The sequence below is a fragment of the Candidozyma haemuli genome, assembly GCF_002926055.2.
Source record: "Candidozyma haemuli strain B11899 chromosome Unknown A_2014730914, whole genome shotgun sequence".
NCBI lineage: Eukaryota > Fungi > Ascomycota > Pichiomycetes > Serinales > Metschnikowiaceae > Candidozyma > Candidozyma haemuli.
In genome coordinates, this window is record NW_020289906.1 from 1046845 (window position 1) to 1064823 (window position 17979).

Genomic DNA, 17979 nt, shown 5'->3' on the forward strand with positions numbered 1-17979 from the left:
ACACAAACATTAGATATACAATATTTTTTTTTTTGTTCTTTCCTGTCCTTCCCCTCTGCTTTTCCTATACCTGTGGCTTCGAGTAGTTATACTCACCACACTTCTGACATGTCCTGGCATCGTCGTCTCCATCAAAAGACATGATGGCGTCCTTAACCTGTGTGCCCAAATCCGAGCAATAAAAGACGATTTCATGGCAGATTTCCTTGCAGTTCCGGCAGTACCACCGAATCTTATCCTTGACATCTTCAGGTCTATCTTGCTCCACCACCAAGCCTATCGTATTAGCAAACCTCACTGGATTATGAGGCACATTCCCAGGCAACAAAAACGAGTCGCCTTCCTCGATCACAATATCTCTAAACTGCCCCTCGTCCACCACTTTCAAGCACATCTTGCCCTTAAGCTGGTGGAAGTACTCTGGCGTCTGGTTCACATGATAGTCTGTTCTCTCGTTGGGTCCACCCACGATCATCACGGTGGCACCGCCTCGGTGGAGGCAGTAGTTGTTGACAGGAGGTTTCAACAAGTGGCCATTTTCGGTGATCCACTGTTTTATGTTGATTGGCGGTGTAAGCATAGTTGGTGGTGAGGTTCGTATAAGGTTTGGTGATGGTTGAATCGCAGGTGACTCAGACTGCACCGAGGGAACATATCTTACGAGAAGTAGTACAGGAAGAGGAAAGGTTCGGGGCCATGGGTTGCTCCGTTCGGACGTTTGGAGCGGCAGGGTCCAATAGAAGACGGAGATATATGGGGGTTGCTGGTGGGAAAAAAAGAAGCTTCCCCACCAGGAGTCGAACCTGGAATCTTCTGGTTCCAACAGAAGTGGTTACTTATCGTAGCCAGACGCCTTGACCATTGGGCCATGAGGAACGAAGCTTGACAGAACTAAAAACGGCTGCCAGTAGAGGCATAGATTGGTGAAATGTGAAAAAGTGGTATATTTGAAAATTTGATGTTGTAGATATAATATTGGGTCAAAAGGCTTGTATCCCAGAATTACGCTAGCGCTCCGGAATCGTGAGAAAATGAGGTTTTAGTTTTTAGAGTACCCAAAGAGAGGGTCATTTGGATCTATTATCGCTTCTTGTGGTCTCCAGGTGTAACTTGGAATTTATAAGGAGCCAAAACGTTTGTTTTTGACTAAGCTTGGTTCCAGAAAATATCGCTAGAGCCTTCAGTAAACTGTAAGCTACGCTTTTCAAGCTTGGAAGACTCTCGTTCTCTACATAAAACGGTCGTATACTGTCAAATAAGGCTTAAAAAAACTAATTTTTTTAAGGGGACAACACATTACCGTTAATTCCTACTTGGAAGGGTCAGGCAATCTGTACAACCAGCCTTAAATGGTCTGAAACTCTCCAGAAAGACCACAAATAGTTCTGCTTCTTCGTATTCCTTTCTATTCCAAAGCCCTGAAGCAATGTAGTGCCTCCCATCCTCGGTCTTTGTTTGAGGCAGTCTTCTAATGACAAGAAACTTATGCATCCACACAGTGTGCCTCCACTAAGCACCACACAATGCCTCTACCAGATTAACCCATTCCATTCCACCCAACAAATTTCTTTACCTTAGCAAACACAAGTCATTAAATCCCTTCCCATTCTCCCCATCTTTTCATCTTCACCCACCTTCACTATATTCAGCCTTCATCCACCCTCCCCAGCCTTCCACTAATGGCTGCGAAATGGACCACCAGCCCACACTTACCTACAATCCCCCTCCCTCCCTTCCAAACCAGTCAAATAAAAAAAAATCTTCCCATTGACGTAAATTAAGTAAACACACTTCATCTTTTTCTTTCAAACTCTCCCTCCGATTTTCACTCTCTTTTTCAACTCATCCACTCTTTCCTCTCACTACCTCCACCCCAGCTGGTGCGCCTCCCGCACTCATATCAACTCACTCCATACTCTTTCCATACTCCCACTTACCTCCACCCACTAAAGCCCCCAGCCATGAAAGTCGTCGTTGTAGTGCGTTTTACCGATGCTGACGGTGGCACCGAGCCGTTCCAGGACTTGGAGCTTCCGCTTACCATCAATTTCGATAAAGACGATGTCAATACGCTTGTTAGCAGTATGTGGCTCAAACAGCAGATTCGTGCCAACCGTAAAGGCACCGACAAACGCCGTATAAGGCTTATCTATAATGGACGGGTGTTGAATGAGCTTACAAACTTCCGTGACGATATCTTCACGCCCAAGTTGCGCCAGATGGAGCTTCTGGAGATGGACGAGCCGTTGAAGATCTATATCCATTGCCTTGTGGGAGAAACACTTACGAGTAACCAGCTTGCTGAGGAGCGGGAGCTTGACAGGAGACCCCAGCAGGTGTCTACGGCTCCGCAGGTTGTCGGTTTTGACCGTTTGCTCCAGCAAGGATTCAGTCAGGAAGACGTGAATGACCTTAGACGGCAGTTTCGGGACGTCTACTTGCCTGAGGCTCTCCAGCACATGAACGCAGGCGATGTCACAGATGTGGAAGAAGAAGAGGCCCGCCAGCAGCTTATACGACAGATCGAGGAGCGTTGGATCGAGTCTACCATCAATGGAAACAACACAGGTAGTATCACTACCAGCGCAGGCGCTGAAGACGATACTGGCGTGATTGCTCCCACAGTACGTGCTCTGGCTGAGCTTGAAGAGTCTAACCATAATGAGGATCTCGTTGTGGGAATGCTTATTGGAGCCTTTTTGGGCGTGGTGGCCGTGATCTTTGTTTTGCTCGACGACTCGTTTGTCAATAAGGACCGCCGGTGGGCCATTTACGCTGGCGTCATGGCTAACTTGATGTACGCCATTCTTCGAGGCCAGTGGTTATAGAGAAAACTACGTATTTCTTCGTCGGAATGTTTGATCTACCAGCCCTCACGAACTCCATGGCAATGATACATAAAGGCACCATCCCGGCAGCGAGACTCATGAAAGGGCGTTAAGATGATCGTTGGTCCATCACTGGATATTATTCTGGCCAGAACTTGACACTTGCCAACTCGTAGGGATATCGGAAACAGACAAGCAACACGGTATAAGTTCTGGTCGCCGCACGAAGAAGAAAAGAAAAAGGGTATGAAAAGTTTGAGATGGCCTGCTGCTTAAATAGGTGGCCTGCGTTACCCGGTGTGTGTTTGTGTGCAGGCCAGCTTAGGTCTTAGTGTCTCGAGACCTCATCGATTCGACAAAACCGGGTAGTATTGGTTATTAGAATGTACCTGGAGAAGTAACGGATGTGTTGGTTTGCTTATAGTTCTTTTTGTCGGTACTTTACGCTTCTTTGTGTTTTTTTGTGTCTTCTAGTTGTTTCTGTATTATGTGCTGAATATGCGAATGGGTGCAAATATATGAATTAGATAGTCAACTTTACCCAGCAAAATCAAATTAATTGAAAATTAATTTTACTTCAAATTAATGATAAACATTGTGTCTCTTCTGGTGTTTCCAGTTGCTTAGAATTGAAGTTTAGCTCAGCCCAGGCTTTAAACTACGAGATATCACCATTCCAATGTACATATTCTAGAGACATGCGTCAAGTTACCCCAATTGTGACACAACCATGGCTTTACCGAAGTCTTCGAGACCGTTCTGGGGCTCAAGATTTTCAAAACTCACCCCAATGACCTTGTTCCATATTGAAACCTTTAGCTTTTAAGGGGAGCTCTTGGGGCGTAAATGGCGTCCCTGTGTCACTTGTAATCATTCGACACGAACCTTAACTTCCTCTGGGTCAGTGGGTATATAAAAAATTACAATTTCAATATTATTTCAAACGACAATGGTGTAGCACCTGGAGTGACTTCTCTTCCAGGTTTTCAACGTGAACTAGATAAGAAAGAGAAGACTTATTTGACCCGAAGCCTATGAACCAATGGAACTCCCGCCATACTAACACTCCAAAAACGTCCATTCCCATAAATCTACAACAAAACCCCTAAAGCAACAAAACCTCGTAGTAGTCTTCCCAACCAATGATCCATCTCATTAACCTACCCATACTGGTTGTCGCGACTGAGTACCCAGTAGCTCCGAAGAGGTCTATAAACCATACCCCAAAAGCCCAAACCTCCATCCCAAACACCGCCAAAACCGAAACCACCCAAACCAGGCCAAATGGTCCCACCCAAACTAAACCAGAATTTTCCACCCCTCCTCCCGAGATTTCCCGGTCTCCACCAATTTTTCAATCCACCTTCGGGCTTTCTCGCTTGGACACTGACAGGCGCGAAAAACTCACACCATACTGCGGGTTTTAGTCTCCACACTGCGCGGCGAAACAGCGATAAGACAAGCAAAGGGAAGGTGGACTGGACAAGATTGGTGGCCATTGAAGCGGTGGGAATTGGTAGTGATAATTGACGTGGTGGCACCTCATCACGTGATGCCTTTCCATCCCCCACTAATTGTCTTTTTCCCCCAAATCTCCAATTCCACTTCCCACTTCCCACTTTTTAACTAAAATAGTAAAAATGCGCAGCGGTAGCGGTAACAGCGAGTTTGCCAGTATGGACTGAAAAATTCGGGGTCCCCAGACCCAGCAACCTCCAGGCACCGCCAACACCAATTGCAAAGTTTTAAAGAATAGAAAGGCAGGTCTTCCCCGCCTTTGGGTATAAATAGCCGTGGATTCCCAACAAATAATTGCCTTTTTTTTCTTCAAACCTTTCCTTTCTCTTCCCTTTGCTTAGTTCATTTGGCTGGGCTTAACAGTCTCCCCCCCTCACTTGCATATTTGTGGAACTTTTTTTTTTTTTTTGTCTGTCTCGTGGGAATTCGGTCCCGCTTTCCTGTCTCTGTAAAATCTCAATTTTCGCTTGATTCCAGTCCATCCAAAACTCACATTTTCCAACCTTCCCTACCCTTTTTCTTCCTCACAAATGTCTGAAAATCCATTGCCTTTTATCTACCAGTTCGCCTCGGGCGCCATTGCCGGTGTCTCCGAGATTTTGGTTATGTACCCTTTGGATGTGGTGAAAACTAGACAGCAGTTGGCCACTACTTCTGATTACAACGGTACCATTAGATGCTTGCGTAAGATTGTTGCTGAAGAAGGTTTCTCCAGATTGTACAAGGGTATCACCGCTCCGATCTTGATGGAGGCGCCCAAGAGAGCTACCAAGTTTGCTGCCAATGACGAGTGGGGTAAGTTCTACAGAAAGGCGTTTGACGTGAAGGAGATGAACCAGTCGTTGGCGGTGTTGACTGGTGCTACTGCCGGTGCTACCGAGTCGTTTGTCGTGGTGCCCTTTGAGTTGATCAAGATCAAGTTGCAAGACAAGACGTCCAAGTTCAATGGCATGGGCGACGTGTTCAAGCATGTGGTGAAGGAAAATGGACTTTTCGGAATGTACAAGGGTTTGGAGTCCACCATGTGGAGACACGTTGCGTGGAACGCCGGTTACTTTGGCTTGATCCACCAGGTTAGAACCATGATGCCAAAGCCAAAGACTTCCAGCGAGAAGACAATGATAGATTTGACCTGTGGTACCATCGGTGGTACTTTCGGTACCATTATGAACACTCCTTTCGATGTGGTGAAGTCCAGAATCCAGGCTGGTTCCTCCAAATACATCTGGACCATCCCATCGGTGCTTACTGTGGCCAAGGAAGAAGGTGTGGCTGCCTTGTACAAGGGTTTCATTCCAAAGGTTTTGAGATTGGGCCCTGGTGGTGGTATCCTTTTGGTGGTGTTCACTACGTGCATGGATTTCTTCAGAACAATCCACGAGAAGAAGTAATACCTTACAGACTGCCTCTACACACCATCGTCATACCAATTTCGCCTCGTGACGCCGGAACGAACAGGCATCTCGGCCGTCTAGAATATACCTGTAATAACAATTTCCTTGTATTTACTTTTTGCCTCTCCGACTAACCCATGTAAAATCATACAACACTGCAAACATGTCGAGGATTTCCACCTGCTTGTCGAAGTCAATGTAGTCTTGGTACCTGTCCAAGTACTTGAATGTATCGGCGTAATTGAAAGCTCCTAATGAAACCGTCGTCAACGGCGGTTTCTCCTTCTTGTGGTCTTCAGGGTTCGTTCCCAACTCCAGCATGATCTTGCTGAGCTTAGCGTTAACTTCGTATAAATCACGCTCTCTAGTTTCCAGAAGATCAAATTCTTCGGTGAGCCTGGTCAAGTAAAGCTCTGTCCGCTTTGTATTCTCCTTTTTGGGGAGAAAACGACCGTAGATGTTGACTAACGGTTGCAAGTGCTGAAGCATGGTGAGAAGTAAATCATACTTGACCAGCTTAACAGAATGTGAGCCCATGATCCAGGAATCTTCAGAGATCTCAAAGATTCCATCATAGCTGGGTCCAAGAATCAAATCAAAGATCAGGTAGACCTCTTCAACCACATACTTCAAATCTTCTTCGTTGAAGTTCTTAGCCACAAACTTCACAAAATGGATCAAGGTACGGTAAAGCTCTACCCATCTGTAGGCGCCAATGTTATCAACAGGAGTCTCTTCGAATTCAAGAAGGATGTGATACAAAATAGTCAATGCTATTTTGCAATTATCCAAGTCTAATTTTTTGTTTAAATTGAATCTCAACACGATTTGAATGACATCAACAATGTACAAAAGAATATTCTTCTCTCCCTTGCCGCCTAGATCATTAGGCACAACAGGCGATCTGTGATGACAAAGCTTCCATTTGAACTCGTTAATTGTCATGGTTTTGAGCTGCTCCATCGGTCCGGACTTTTTCAGGACAAGCTTAAGGAGTGTTAGGAGCACTAACCTCGCACTAAAGGTGTTTATCTTCAGCCTCACCTGGTGATGAAGAACATACGATGAAACACAAAGCCAGAGTCTCAAGATAGACACTGACTCGAGTTTCTCTTCATTTTGAGTGGTCAACACTTTTATGAAGGTAGGGTTCTGCAGCAATGAATATATGAGTAGAGTGACGTTCAAGAATCCTGGAGCTCTCAAGGCCCTTTCATCTTCTGCTTGGATCACTCCCACTGCGTTAAGTCTAGAAGTGCATTCGAAACGAAGTATCTCTTCAAGCAAAGGATCATGTTTCAACTTCTTCACCGAACTTAAGTTCTTGCAGTTCTTTTCCAAGCTCGTCACTTGTTCAGCCGTGTCAATAGACATGTAACCACTTCCACTGAGTTTGTGGCCCGTAATCCACGAAAAGAAGGACGAATGGTTTAATGTGTGTGATTGCATGTCATCCATGAGACCGTAGAAGTAATTGAAGTTGGCAGCCAACACCGGCACTATACGAGACGAGTAATGGCTGAGCACTTCAGGATCCTCAAAGTTTTTGTAGGAAAAGTAGTTGGTGTAGATATTAGGTGAGGTCGTTCTAATGGTGGTGATATCCAACGACAAAGAGACCTTATCTAGAAGGAGGATGTTCACCGGGCTGCTTGCCAAGGAGCCCTGGATCACATAAAGCTGCATCAAGGTCTCGTAGGATAGACGAATGTCGTTTTTGGAAGCACCAGCCTGCTCGATCTGTTCTGTGCTCTTCCACGTCTGAGCATTGATATTATCGAGTGTTTGGGAGAAATCCACTTTAAAGAAAGAATGAAGGACGCTCTTAACAATTAAAAAGCGCATGGAGCCAGGTTTATCTCTCTCCAACGCAATTGCCTTGTACAAGCCTCTAAGGATTTCGTGAATAAGCAAGATAAGCTCTTTAAACGACCCTAGGTACCCGATATGGGACTTTGGAAGGTTCAACACCGCATCCATGAACCATTTAACCCTAAGCAACAACTCAGCCAAGTGCTTTTCTGTAAGTCTGCCCTTGGAGCCAGGAACATCAAAAACGATCCCCACAGCGTCCAAATTATTCTTCTTCGATGCCTCCCAGAGGTTCCCGAACCAAAGCCGAAGCACCGACGCAATTCTTGTCACAAGCAAGTTCCGAGCAGCCACATCAAGCTCGCCCAACGGAGGCAGCTCCACGGTATCTTCAGAGATACTCACCACAGACTCACGTCTTTCCTTGGGACCATCTGAGCCCAGGCCCAAGGCCAGGCCCAAGCCTGAGTCCACTCCGTCACTTGTTCCTTCAGTTTCCCTTGCCAACGATTTCCGTGGCGCCGGCAATGCCGAAATATCATGAGCACTCCCGTTCTCGTCTCTTGCCAAAGACTGAGCAGTGATATCCTCCTCGTCCTCAGACGACTCCCTCGCCAGATCGTTCTCCACAATCTTCGGCGGCTGCAACCGTTCGGCCTCCTCAGGCTGGTAGTCCACGGCCTCGCCCAAAAGGTGTACTCCATATCGAAAGATCCTATCTATACCAGCCACTGGAGCCGGACTCGGTCTCCACAACGGCTCAGACGCCTTGGCCAAATTGGCCAGAAACTGCGCCGGGTCAATTGCCTCGGTGAAAAGGGCGTGGATCTCCTGTGTCACGTCCTTGCCGAGGAGCTTTGCGTAGTCCATGGAAAAGAAGATGTGGTTTGATCAGGCTAGATAAGTTGATGTGTCGCGAAGGGTAAAGGTGGGGAGGCCCCAAGACCCTGGCAGTGAAAAGTTGTTGGAAGTGAAGGGAGGGAAAGGGAAGGAAATGCCGATAATACAATTTACTTGGTTTTGTCTATTTCTGGTGGGTTTTGTTTATTTGTTGTTTCTGGCCAGCTGGGATCAGATCGGTACTGGTGGGGCCGAGTAAGAGGTAGTAGCGGCAGGGTACTTTGAGACTTCCGCACAGAGTGGACTGGACAATTGGGGAAGTCCAAGTCACTTTTAGTGGTTTTGGTGGTTTTAGGGATTTCAATGGTCTCATTGATGGTCGGTTGATCTTTTTCTTTGTTACTTATTTACATGCCTTTCTTTTCTGTTTTGGTTCGTCGACCTGCAATGGATGGATTATGAGGACTGGAGACTATGGGGAGGGTGCACAAGGTGGAGGCTTGGAGGGTTAAGCGAAGGAAGGATGGAATTGATTGTGGGCAGCAGTTGGCGATGGGAATGAGTGGATGGGGCGGTGGAATGGTGGGAAAAGTGGTGAAAGTGGGAATTGATGGGTTTTTGTTGGTTGGTTGGTTGGCTGGTTGGGGATGTGGTGAGTTGTAGGATAGGTAAGAAGGGTATGCTAAGGGTAGTGAAAATTGGCATTTTGGGTTATTTAAGAAGTTTTTGTGGTACTTTCGCTTATTATGGTCATTAGACGGTTCAATGTGTAATGTCTATTGGAGGTCTGTTAGGGAGCTGTCTTTGTTTGGTGTGTTGCTGGAAGGTTGTATGTCTACATGGTACGTCCACTAGCAACCAACACACCTACAAGTGATGATCCGTAGTAGCTTCAATTGGACTTAAAATACCTCTTAAAGTGTTACTCCAGCTTCAGATGCCATTTCTAATCCCATTGACTTGACTTGTTGCCTGTTCATCTGCCTTAACTACATCATTTAGACCTCTACATGCTTAGCCCACCATCTAAGCGTTCTGCCCCAAGGCAGACAAATAGGCATACCAGACACTTCATCATTACAATAACCGTGAAAGGATTCATAGCACAATAGAACAGAAGACCCAGGCCGACCCATATCTGCCTGGATACATACTACTATCTGGCCCTCCTTCAGTCCATGTACTACACTACTCATTGGCATACTTCCCTTTGCCAAAGAAACAACCAACCCTCGACAAGCAATTGTCAGCTAATAAAAGTCAACATTAAAGGACATAAATCTCTTCTCCAATCCAAATCCTCCCTTTCCACCACCAACCAACACCTCCACTGGGGCCAAATTTGCACCCATTACTGCACATACAACCATCCACCAGGACCCTCCAGAACCCCCAAAACTCCCCCAACCCCAAAAAAAAAACCCAATTTCCATTCACCCAAAAGAACCCTCCCCACCCATTGAACCTCCATATATTACCATTTTAATATAATCACCAAGTCCACCAGCCACTTACACCTTTTGTGACTCCATGGTGCGGTGCCCTGCAGCTTTATTACATGCACGGTTTCAGCCTGGCCATTGAAGACCCAATGGGGAAAGCTAATTGGAAGGAGCAGTATAAAAAAGGGACCAGAAAACTATAAAAGGAGCCGATTCCCACTTTTCACAAAGGGTACTTTTATTTTTGGTTTTGTCCATTTTCCATTCCCATACCGCCCTACACTGCCTGGCCACGCTCCCCTAGGTCTTATAACCATCGCGTATCTATCCACACAACAGCCAATAACACAGCCTACACTTTGTTTTTCCACCCTTTTTGCTGCCAATGTCGTATAAACGGTTGGACCAGGCGCCAGAGGAGATTCCGTTAGAGGACATCAAGGCAACTGGTGAAGATGACGAGGTCCTGGAGTTCTCTGACTCGTCTGAGATGTTTGATGAGATCGACCAGTATAATGTTAAACATCGGGTTTCTGAAGAAGGCGACGATTTCACCGAGAATCCTGGGTTTCAAAAGGAAAAAGATCGTTTCTTTGGCTCGGGTAGGGGCCTGAAGAAAGTGCTTGTGGCGAGTTGCGTGGCTGCCGTGGCTATATGGCTAATAGCTCTAATAGTGTACTCCAACGGTAAGGCCCCAAGGGTGGCTGCCAACATGTGGCACGGCGCCAATACGAATATTTTGGCATTAAGCGATAGAAATATTTCGATGAACGAGTACCTGCCGCAATTGGCCAGTGTCTCGTTGGCTGAGTACCGCAAGGGTAAGTACTTTGCTGATGAGAAGGTGGTTCGGTGGCTTCTGAAGACCCAGCAGCCACGTCTGGGCGATAAGAATAGCAATACGGCTGCTGGGTATTATCTCACGCGAGTACGTAAGTCGTTTGTTGTTCGCCAGGCAGAAACTGACTATTCCAAGACCATTCTAGATTCCGTGCAGATCGAGGCCTTCAACAACTTCTTCTACGTTCAAGACCTTCTTCTTAATCCAGGCGCTTCGGTGGATGATAAAGATACATGGCACTTGCTCCGATCAGACTCGACGCCTCAATGGAGACACCTGCTGTTTGCGTTGTACTGGCTCTGGCACCCATTGAGTGGGACCCATAAGCCTGTGATTCCTTTGAAAACAGATGGCTCTGAGAGGCATCTTGAAAAGATCCATTTTGCTACGTTCAACCCTTCGGGTGATTCTGTCATCTATGGCTACAACCACGACTTGTACCTTATAGACCTTAAGTCCATGGAAACGAAGAGAATCACTACGACAGGCTCTCCTGATGTGTTCAACGGGAAGCCTGATTGGGTGTATGAGGAAGAAGTGTACCCACACGCTACGATGTTCTGGTGGTCGCCAGATCTGAAAAAGCTTGTTTACGCAACCATCAACGATACAGATGTCAGAGGGTATGACATGGACTACTATGTCAAACCTTCTAATAAAATTGGAATGACATATCAAAGCCCACCAGACGAGAAGGTTGATGACGTTAACCAGTATCCTATCAGAACCAATATCAAGTATCCCAAACCAGGCACGCCAAATCCAATTATATCATTATCGCTTTATGATGTCAATTCAGGTGAAACCTCCTCAATTGGTCCTCTTTCTGATGAAGCTGTGGGCAAAGATTTCATCATCTACGATGCTCATTGGATTAATTCTAATGATTTATTGGTTAAAGTCACGGACCGTACCAGCACGATCCTCAGAAAGAAGGTTTATACCGTTGGAGATAAACATGTCACGACTGTTTCTACCACAAACAGTACCGATTACAATGGCTGGATTGAGAAGGCACAGCCGATTACCGTTCTTGAAAATGAAAAGGGAAACAAGTATATTGACCGGGTGGTGAACGACCTGTATGTCCACTTGGCTCTTTTTGACCTGGCTTTGGCTAGAGAACCTTCTAAGATTTTGGGCAAGGTTCGCTCGAAATCTCCTGTGACATACAATGCCGTCGATGAAGAGCTCTACTTTCTTACTGAGCACAAGATGGATGTACAGGTGAATTGCTACTCTTTGAAAGACGGTAGCACGAAGCTACTCCCCGCTGATATTGGAAAGTTTGATATTCTGTTCAACCAAGATGGTCAATTTGCCAACTTACGGTACCGTGGGCCCCGCGAGCCTTGGCAGAAGCTAATGAATCTTGCCGAGTGGTCAGAAAACCCTACAGTTATCAATGGTATCCAACCTATCAATGACGGCCAAGCTTTATCCAAGAGTCTCTCTCTTGTAAACGTGCCGACTAGGGTGCATAGCCAAGTGAAAGTTGGCCACAAATCGGAAGAGGTGGAGCTCAACATGATTGAAATCTTCCCTCCTCATTTTGATCCTAAGAAGAAGCATCCTTTGCTTGTGCACGTCTATGGTGGCCCTGGATCAACGACTGTCGAGAAAGACTTCTCTGTGGATTTCCAAGATATTGTGAGTGCTAAATTGGGTGCAGTGGTGTTGATAATTGACCCTCGTGGAACAGGAAGCGACGACTGGAAGCTAAAATCATGGGCACATGAGAAAATAGGGTACTGGGAACCCGAGGATATCATAGCTGTCACAAAAGACTACATCTCGAAGAACAGCTACATCAACGATAAGCGCACGGCGGTTTGGGGCTGGTCATATGGAGGATTTACTACACTCAAAACTTTAGAAAAGGACAAGGGAGAAGTGTTCAAATATGGTATGGCGGTGGCGCCTGTGACGAACTGGCTCTTCTATGACTCGATCTACACTGAACGGTACATGAAAGATCCAAAGAAGAACGAGAACTACAAGGTGACTTCAAAAATCAATGATTTCGAGAACTTCAAGAGTGTTTCCCGTTTCTTGGTGATGTCAGGAACCGCAGACGACAATGTTCATTTCCAAAACATCCTCTGGCTCATGGATAACTTAAATATGCATGGAGTCGAAAACTACGATATGCAAATCTTCCCCGATAGTGACCATTCCATCTTTTACCACAACGCAAATGTCATTATCTACGACAAGCTCATGAACTGGCTAGACATGGCTTACAGAGGTCTCTGGGATTAAGCTTGAAGGCACACTTCAAAGCACGACTAACGAAAACGGCAGGAAAACAAATTCAATTCTATTCGAGTACATGTACTATATAATTTGGAACTTAAAAGTGATATCTTAGGCTTTCCCTCAAACACCTGATTTCTCTTTGACCATTTACTAGGCGCACCCATAAGTAGTTAAAAAGAGGTCCACCAAAAACACCCAAAATGCCCAAAAATTGAGAAAAAAAAACCCCTAGATATCCCCACCCTCGCCTTCTCCGTAACTTCCAGAAATCATTTCTTTTACCCACTAAACAAGCATCCCTCTACGCCCTCCCTCTTCCCTGAACCCACCTTTTCGCAGCCAGTGAAGGTGTATTTCCTGCATATACGCACCTCATCGCAGACCACCATACTTCTCTAGTTTCGAAAATTATCCAGCTCCAGCTTAAACCTAGAAATCCAGCCATGGCCAAAACTTCCAAAGCCACGAAAAGGTTTCAAAGCAAACACTTGAAGCACACAATCGACCACCGTCGGAAAGTGCAAAAACACAATAAACTAAAAGGCCTGAGTAAGAAATCCACTGCTCCAGATGGCGATGAGGTAAAGCCAGAGAAGAAGTCCACCAAGCCTGTTTTCGATGATATGTCCATGGAAGACTTTTTTGAGCTGGATATGAAGCTTCCTACGCCTAAGAAGGGTACTAAGGTTAGTGCTGGTTCTGAGGACAAGGATGAAGACGAGGATGAGGAACAGTCTGAGGATATCGAATTGGATGATTCTGAAGAGGAGGCTGGTGCTGGTGCTGCTTCTGACGAGGAAGGAGAATCTTCTGAAGAGGAGGACGAGGAACAGCTTAAAGAGGAGATGGATAAGCTTGCCGAGAAGGATCCAGAGTTTTACAGTTACTTGCAGAAGAACGATAAGGCGCTTTTGGACTTTGAGGGTGTTAACCCAATGGACGCTATGAGCGATGATGAAGATGACGAGGAGGAAGAGGGAGAAGAGGATGAAGAGCCAGAGAAGAAGCAAAAGACCCAGAAGAAGAAAACTGATATCACCAAAGAGCTTCTTATTTCTTGGGACAAGAAGTTGAAGACTCCTACTACGAAGGTTGTCCAGAACGTTGTGGCTGCTTTCAAGGCTGGTGTCAATATCAATATTTCTGAGGAGGATAATGGCCGTTACACTGTTAGCGATCCATCTGTTTTCGCCGATTTGATGTTCATTGGCTTGAGAAGTGTGCCTGACGCTATCCAGAAGTTGGCTCCATACAAGGTCAACTCTAAGGGTATCAGAAGCTTGGACGAAAAGAACGAAAACACCAACCAAATTGCTAGAATCTTGAAGAGTCAGGCTGGCGCCTACATTACGCTTTTGGAGGATATCAGCAACACCGAAACTGCCGCTTTGGTCTTGAGTTCTCTCCAGGATGTCTTGCCATTCTACTTGTCTCACAGAAAGATCCTTAAGCAGATTTACACTGCTGTTGTGGACGTCTGGGCCACCACTCAGAACCTTGAAACCCAGATCGCTGCATACGCTTTCATGAACAACTCTGCCAGAGAGTTCCCCAAGGCCGTTTTGGAGATTATCTTAAAACAAACCTACTCCTCGTTCTTGAAGGCATGCAGAAAGACCAACATCCACACCATGGACTTGATCAACTTTGCCAAGAACTCTGCATCTGAGTTGTTCGGTATCAACGAGCAATTGTCGTACCAGGTTGGCTTCGAATACGTCCGTCAGTTGGCCATCCACTTGCGTACCACCATCACCAACACCAGTAAGCGCCTGGCCACCTCTGAAAACAAGGAGGCCTACAAAATCATCTACAACTGGCAATACTGCCATTCCTTGGATTTCTGGTCCAGAGTGTTGTCCCAGCAATGCAACCCTGAGATCGAAGAAACCAAGCACAAGAACAAGGAGTCCCCATTGAGATCCTTGATCTACCCATTGGTTCAGGTCACCTTGGGTACCATCAGATTGATCCCTACTCCCCAGTTCTACCCATTGAGATTCTACTTGATCCGTTCCTTGATTAGACTTTCTCAGAACACTGGTGTTTACATTCCTATTTACCCACTCATCCAGGAGATCTTGACCTCTAGTCTTTTCAAGAAGCCAGCCAAGAGCGTCAGCTTGCCTGCGTTTGACTTTGAGCACAACATTAAAGCTGGCCAGCAATACTTGGGTACGAGGGTTTACCAGGAAGGTGTTTGTGAACAGTTCATTGACTTGACAAGTGAATTCTTTGTGTTGTACTGTAAGAGCGCTGCTTTCCCTGAGCTTATCACTCCTCCAGTGATTGCCCTTAGGCGTTTCTTGAAGAAGTCGAGACTTATAAAGTTCAACAAACAGGTTCAGCAGCTTGTGGAAAAGTTGACCTCAAACGCTCATCTTATAACCTCCAAGAGATCCAAGATCCAGTATGGTCCTTCCAACAAGGCTGAAGTTCGTACTTTCATGAAGGACACTAAATGGGAAACCACTCCTTTGGGTCAGTATGTCACTGTCCACAGAAGAAGCAGAGAGGAGAAGTTGAGACTCTTGAAGGAAGCTGTGCTTGAAGAAGAGGAGGCCAAGAAGAAGTCCAAGTCTAAGGATGTCGAGATGGAAGATGCTTTGAACACGTCTGAAAGTGAAGGAGAGGACGACGAAGACGCTGAAGGTTCTGATGACGAGTAAACTGCTGAATATCAACAGTTGATTTTGCATACTAAATATACATGTACACTAGACCAGCGTTTTTTTTTTTATCATGGGTCAATTGGAATGAAGTTTCCCACAATGCAACTGGGGATATTGTACCGGTCCCTTCTGATTGTAAAACTAAAACAACAACTTTTTCTTTTGAAACCATCTTTTGTTCTCAAGTTGCAACTCGTGAGCACAGCTTTCTGTCCTTTATCAAAAGCAATAGCACCGTACTTTTCCCAGAAGTTCACGGCACTTTCTTCGCTCATGAGCTCGTAGATTGCAAGCTTACCATCCTTGAGGTCGTCTGTGGTTACACCAACCAAAGAAGCAAACTCCTTGTTTCCTCTATAGATCTCACCGGTACGTCTCCAAAGACAAGCAGGAATAGCCATGGACGTGAAAACACGATCGTAATCTAGAAGCATACGTTCGAAACTCTCTTCCACAAGCACCAAATCAACATCCTTTAATGTCCGGGCAATAGCACGGAAGGCTGGACGGAAAATGGAAAGCGGTTTTAGAATTCTCTGTCTGCTTGATTGATTCATGTAGTTATCCATGTAGCCTTGTAGACGGGCATAGCCCTTGGCGTAGTTATACGGTTGTAGAAGGCCAGCTTCCAATTTAGCTTTGATGACTTGTTTAAGTCTTTCTTCCGGTGAGATTTCTGTCGTTGGATCTGCTGCTGTCAAGAAGAACTTGTCTCTAGCCGAGTCTGAAATAACAGGCTGTTGGTTATCTGTTGGAGCAGGTTTGCCCCCGCTCTGTGCCTGTTCATAATGCTGGTTGCCTCCATTCGTTGGGGCTTGAGTCTGCTGTTGTTGTTGCTGTTGGAGCTGCTGGGGCTGTTGAGCCTGCTGAGTCTGTTGATGTTGGTGAGTGTGACCTAGCACAGGGCTTTCTGTGTTGGGATTCTGGTCAAACGTAGCTTGTTGTAAGTTATTTGGAGAAAACGAAAGTAGGTTGGTGTTGGAGCCGGTGTTCTGAGGCATCAGGAATGCCATCAAAGAATCAGTATTGTTACCGTTCGTCCCTAGCGAACCATTAACAAGTTCTGGGTCGTCAATCATCGATAGGAAATCATTCAAGGAACTGAATTCACTACCTGCGTGCTCCGAGTAAAAGAAAGGTTCCTCGTTAAATGGCAAGTTTTTCAGGAGCCCAGCTACCCCGCCAATACCACTCTGGCCTCCAAAGCCCGGACCGGTTGCATTACCGCCCCTGGCCTGCTGTTGAGCCAGAACATGGGGCGCTTGGGGCTGAACAAATAGTGAGCCCGGCTCAGCTCGGCTGGCTGACGCCAGGTACCCGGCCATATCCGGCTGAGACTGATCTGGGATGGTCTGGTTGGAGGAGGAAGTGTTGATGTCCGGAGTCGGGTTCGCCGACGTCGGCGGCGTAGGATTCGTGGACAGACCCGGAGCGCCAGCGTTGGGTTTCTTCCGGTTTCTGCCCTGGGTCGGCTCGTCATGGCATAAATGCCCAATACCTCTCTTGATACACCTCAGACACGGTCTGGAGTCATCGCAGATCATGTGAGAACGGCGGCAGTACACACATGCCATCTCGACCTTTTTCTTCTTCTTTTTCGTCTTTTTATCGTTGGTGGATCTCGTGGACGAAGACTTGGCCATGTCGTGGCCCAGCTGGTCTCCATGCTGGCTGCCCAGCGTGTTTTGGTCGTTTAACTCGTCGGACTTTTCTCGATATTCCATTTTCAAATAAGGGGCTAAAGCTTAGACGTGGATGATTCGGGTCTCATAAAGGGATCATCAAAGGGGCCAGGTTCTTTTGGTAAGGTTCTTAAAGATCCTGTGGCATACGTCCACTCAAGGGACAATAACAGGAAAAACCGTGAGCAGGTTTGATGTTGGAATACATGCTCTATATGCAGGCATGATGATATCCTGTTGCCCAGATTCCTATAGTTGCTATGATGATGACCCTCTTACTTGCTTGCCATCCAATGTCTTCACTATATAAGGATGGCATCTCCCATCCTTCTTTCCTTAACTAGTTATCTCAATACACTACGAACCACTCTTTACTATAAACCCAGCTATGTCCGTTACATAGTCTTTCTTACCTACAGTCGTGCACCCTTCATCTAACATTTGATGGGTGTCACGTGACGCTGAGGGTCCAGTAGTTTTGTGGGGATTTTGCGTCTTACCAGAGGGCCCGGCAGAAACCGGGACGGGTGGAACTAAAGGAAAGAGAGGTTGAAGGAATGGGAAGGGAAGGTAAGGAAAGGGAAATAGAGGGAATTTGGGGAACGTGATTGGTCAGTTCAGGTTGTTTTTTGGATTATTTTCTTTTTCTGAGTTTCTTGGAAGGATATATGGCACTGGGTGGCTTCCTCAG

The 17979-nt window shown here is 46.2% G+C and overlaps 7 protein-coding genes across 7 annotated transcripts; 4 read left to right on the forward strand and 3 right to left on the reverse strand. All coding sequences in view use genetic code 12, as the record gives it.

Annotated features, from left to right (window-relative positions):
* Positions 1-64: 64 nt before the first annotated feature.
* On the reverse strand, positions 65-580 carry CXQ85_000464 (3-hydroxyanthranilate 3,4-dioxygenase; the record flags this gene model as incomplete). Its single annotated transcript, XM_025484209.1, has 1 exon — positions 65-580. One exon carries the CDS (start codon positions 578-580, stop codon positions 65-67), a length of 516 nt encoding a protein of 171 aa, XP_025342424.1.
* A 1381-nt stretch (positions 581-1961) lies between these two features.
* On the forward strand, positions 1962-2828 carry CXQ85_000465 (uncharacterized protein; the record flags this gene model as incomplete). The annotated part of the gene is made up of 1 exon (XM_025484210.1): positions 1962-2828. One exon carries the CDS (start codon positions 1962-1964, stop codon positions 2826-2828), a length of 867 nt encoding a protein of 288 aa, XP_025342425.1.
* Positions 2829-4876: 2048 nt separating this feature from the next.
* Positions 4877-5737, forward strand: CXQ85_000466 (mitochondrial 2-oxodicarboxylate carrier; the record flags this gene model as incomplete). Its single annotated transcript, XM_025484211.1, has 1 exon — positions 4877-5737. One exon carries the CDS (start codon positions 4877-4879, stop codon positions 5735-5737), a length of 861 nt encoding a protein of 286 aa, XP_025342426.1.
* A 114-nt stretch (positions 5738-5851) lies between these two features.
* On the reverse strand, positions 5852-8422 carry CXQ85_000467 (uncharacterized protein; the record flags this gene model as incomplete). Its single annotated transcript, XM_025484212.1, has 1 exon — positions 5852-8422. The coding sequence occupies one exon, from the start codon at positions 8420-8422 to the stop codon at positions 5852-5854; it is 2571 nt and encodes an 856-aa protein (XP_025342427.1).
* A 1797-nt stretch (positions 8423-10219) lies between these two features.
* Positions 10220-12937, forward strand: STE13 (Ste13p; the record flags this gene model as incomplete). The annotated part of the gene is made up of 1 exon (XM_025484213.1): positions 10220-12937. The coding sequence occupies one exon, from the start codon at positions 10220-10222 to the stop codon at positions 12935-12937; it is 2718 nt and encodes a 905-aa protein (XP_025342428.1).
* Positions 12938-13377: 440 nt separating this feature from the next.
* Positions 13378-15603, forward strand: NOC2 (mRNA-binding ribosome synthesis protein; the record flags this gene model as incomplete). Its single annotated transcript, XM_025484214.1, has 1 exon — positions 13378-15603. One exon carries the CDS (start codon positions 13378-13380, stop codon positions 15601-15603), a length of 2226 nt encoding a protein of 741 aa, XP_025342429.1.
* A 71-nt stretch (positions 15604-15674) lies between these two features.
* CWT1 (Cwt1p) lies at positions 15675-17330 on the reverse strand (the record flags this gene model as incomplete). Its single annotated transcript, XM_025484215.1, has 1 exon — positions 15675-17330. The coding sequence occupies one exon, from the start codon at positions 17328-17330 to the stop codon at positions 15675-15677; it is 1656 nt and encodes a 551-aa protein (XP_025342430.1).
* Between the last annotated feature and the right edge of the window lie 649 nt (positions 17331-17979).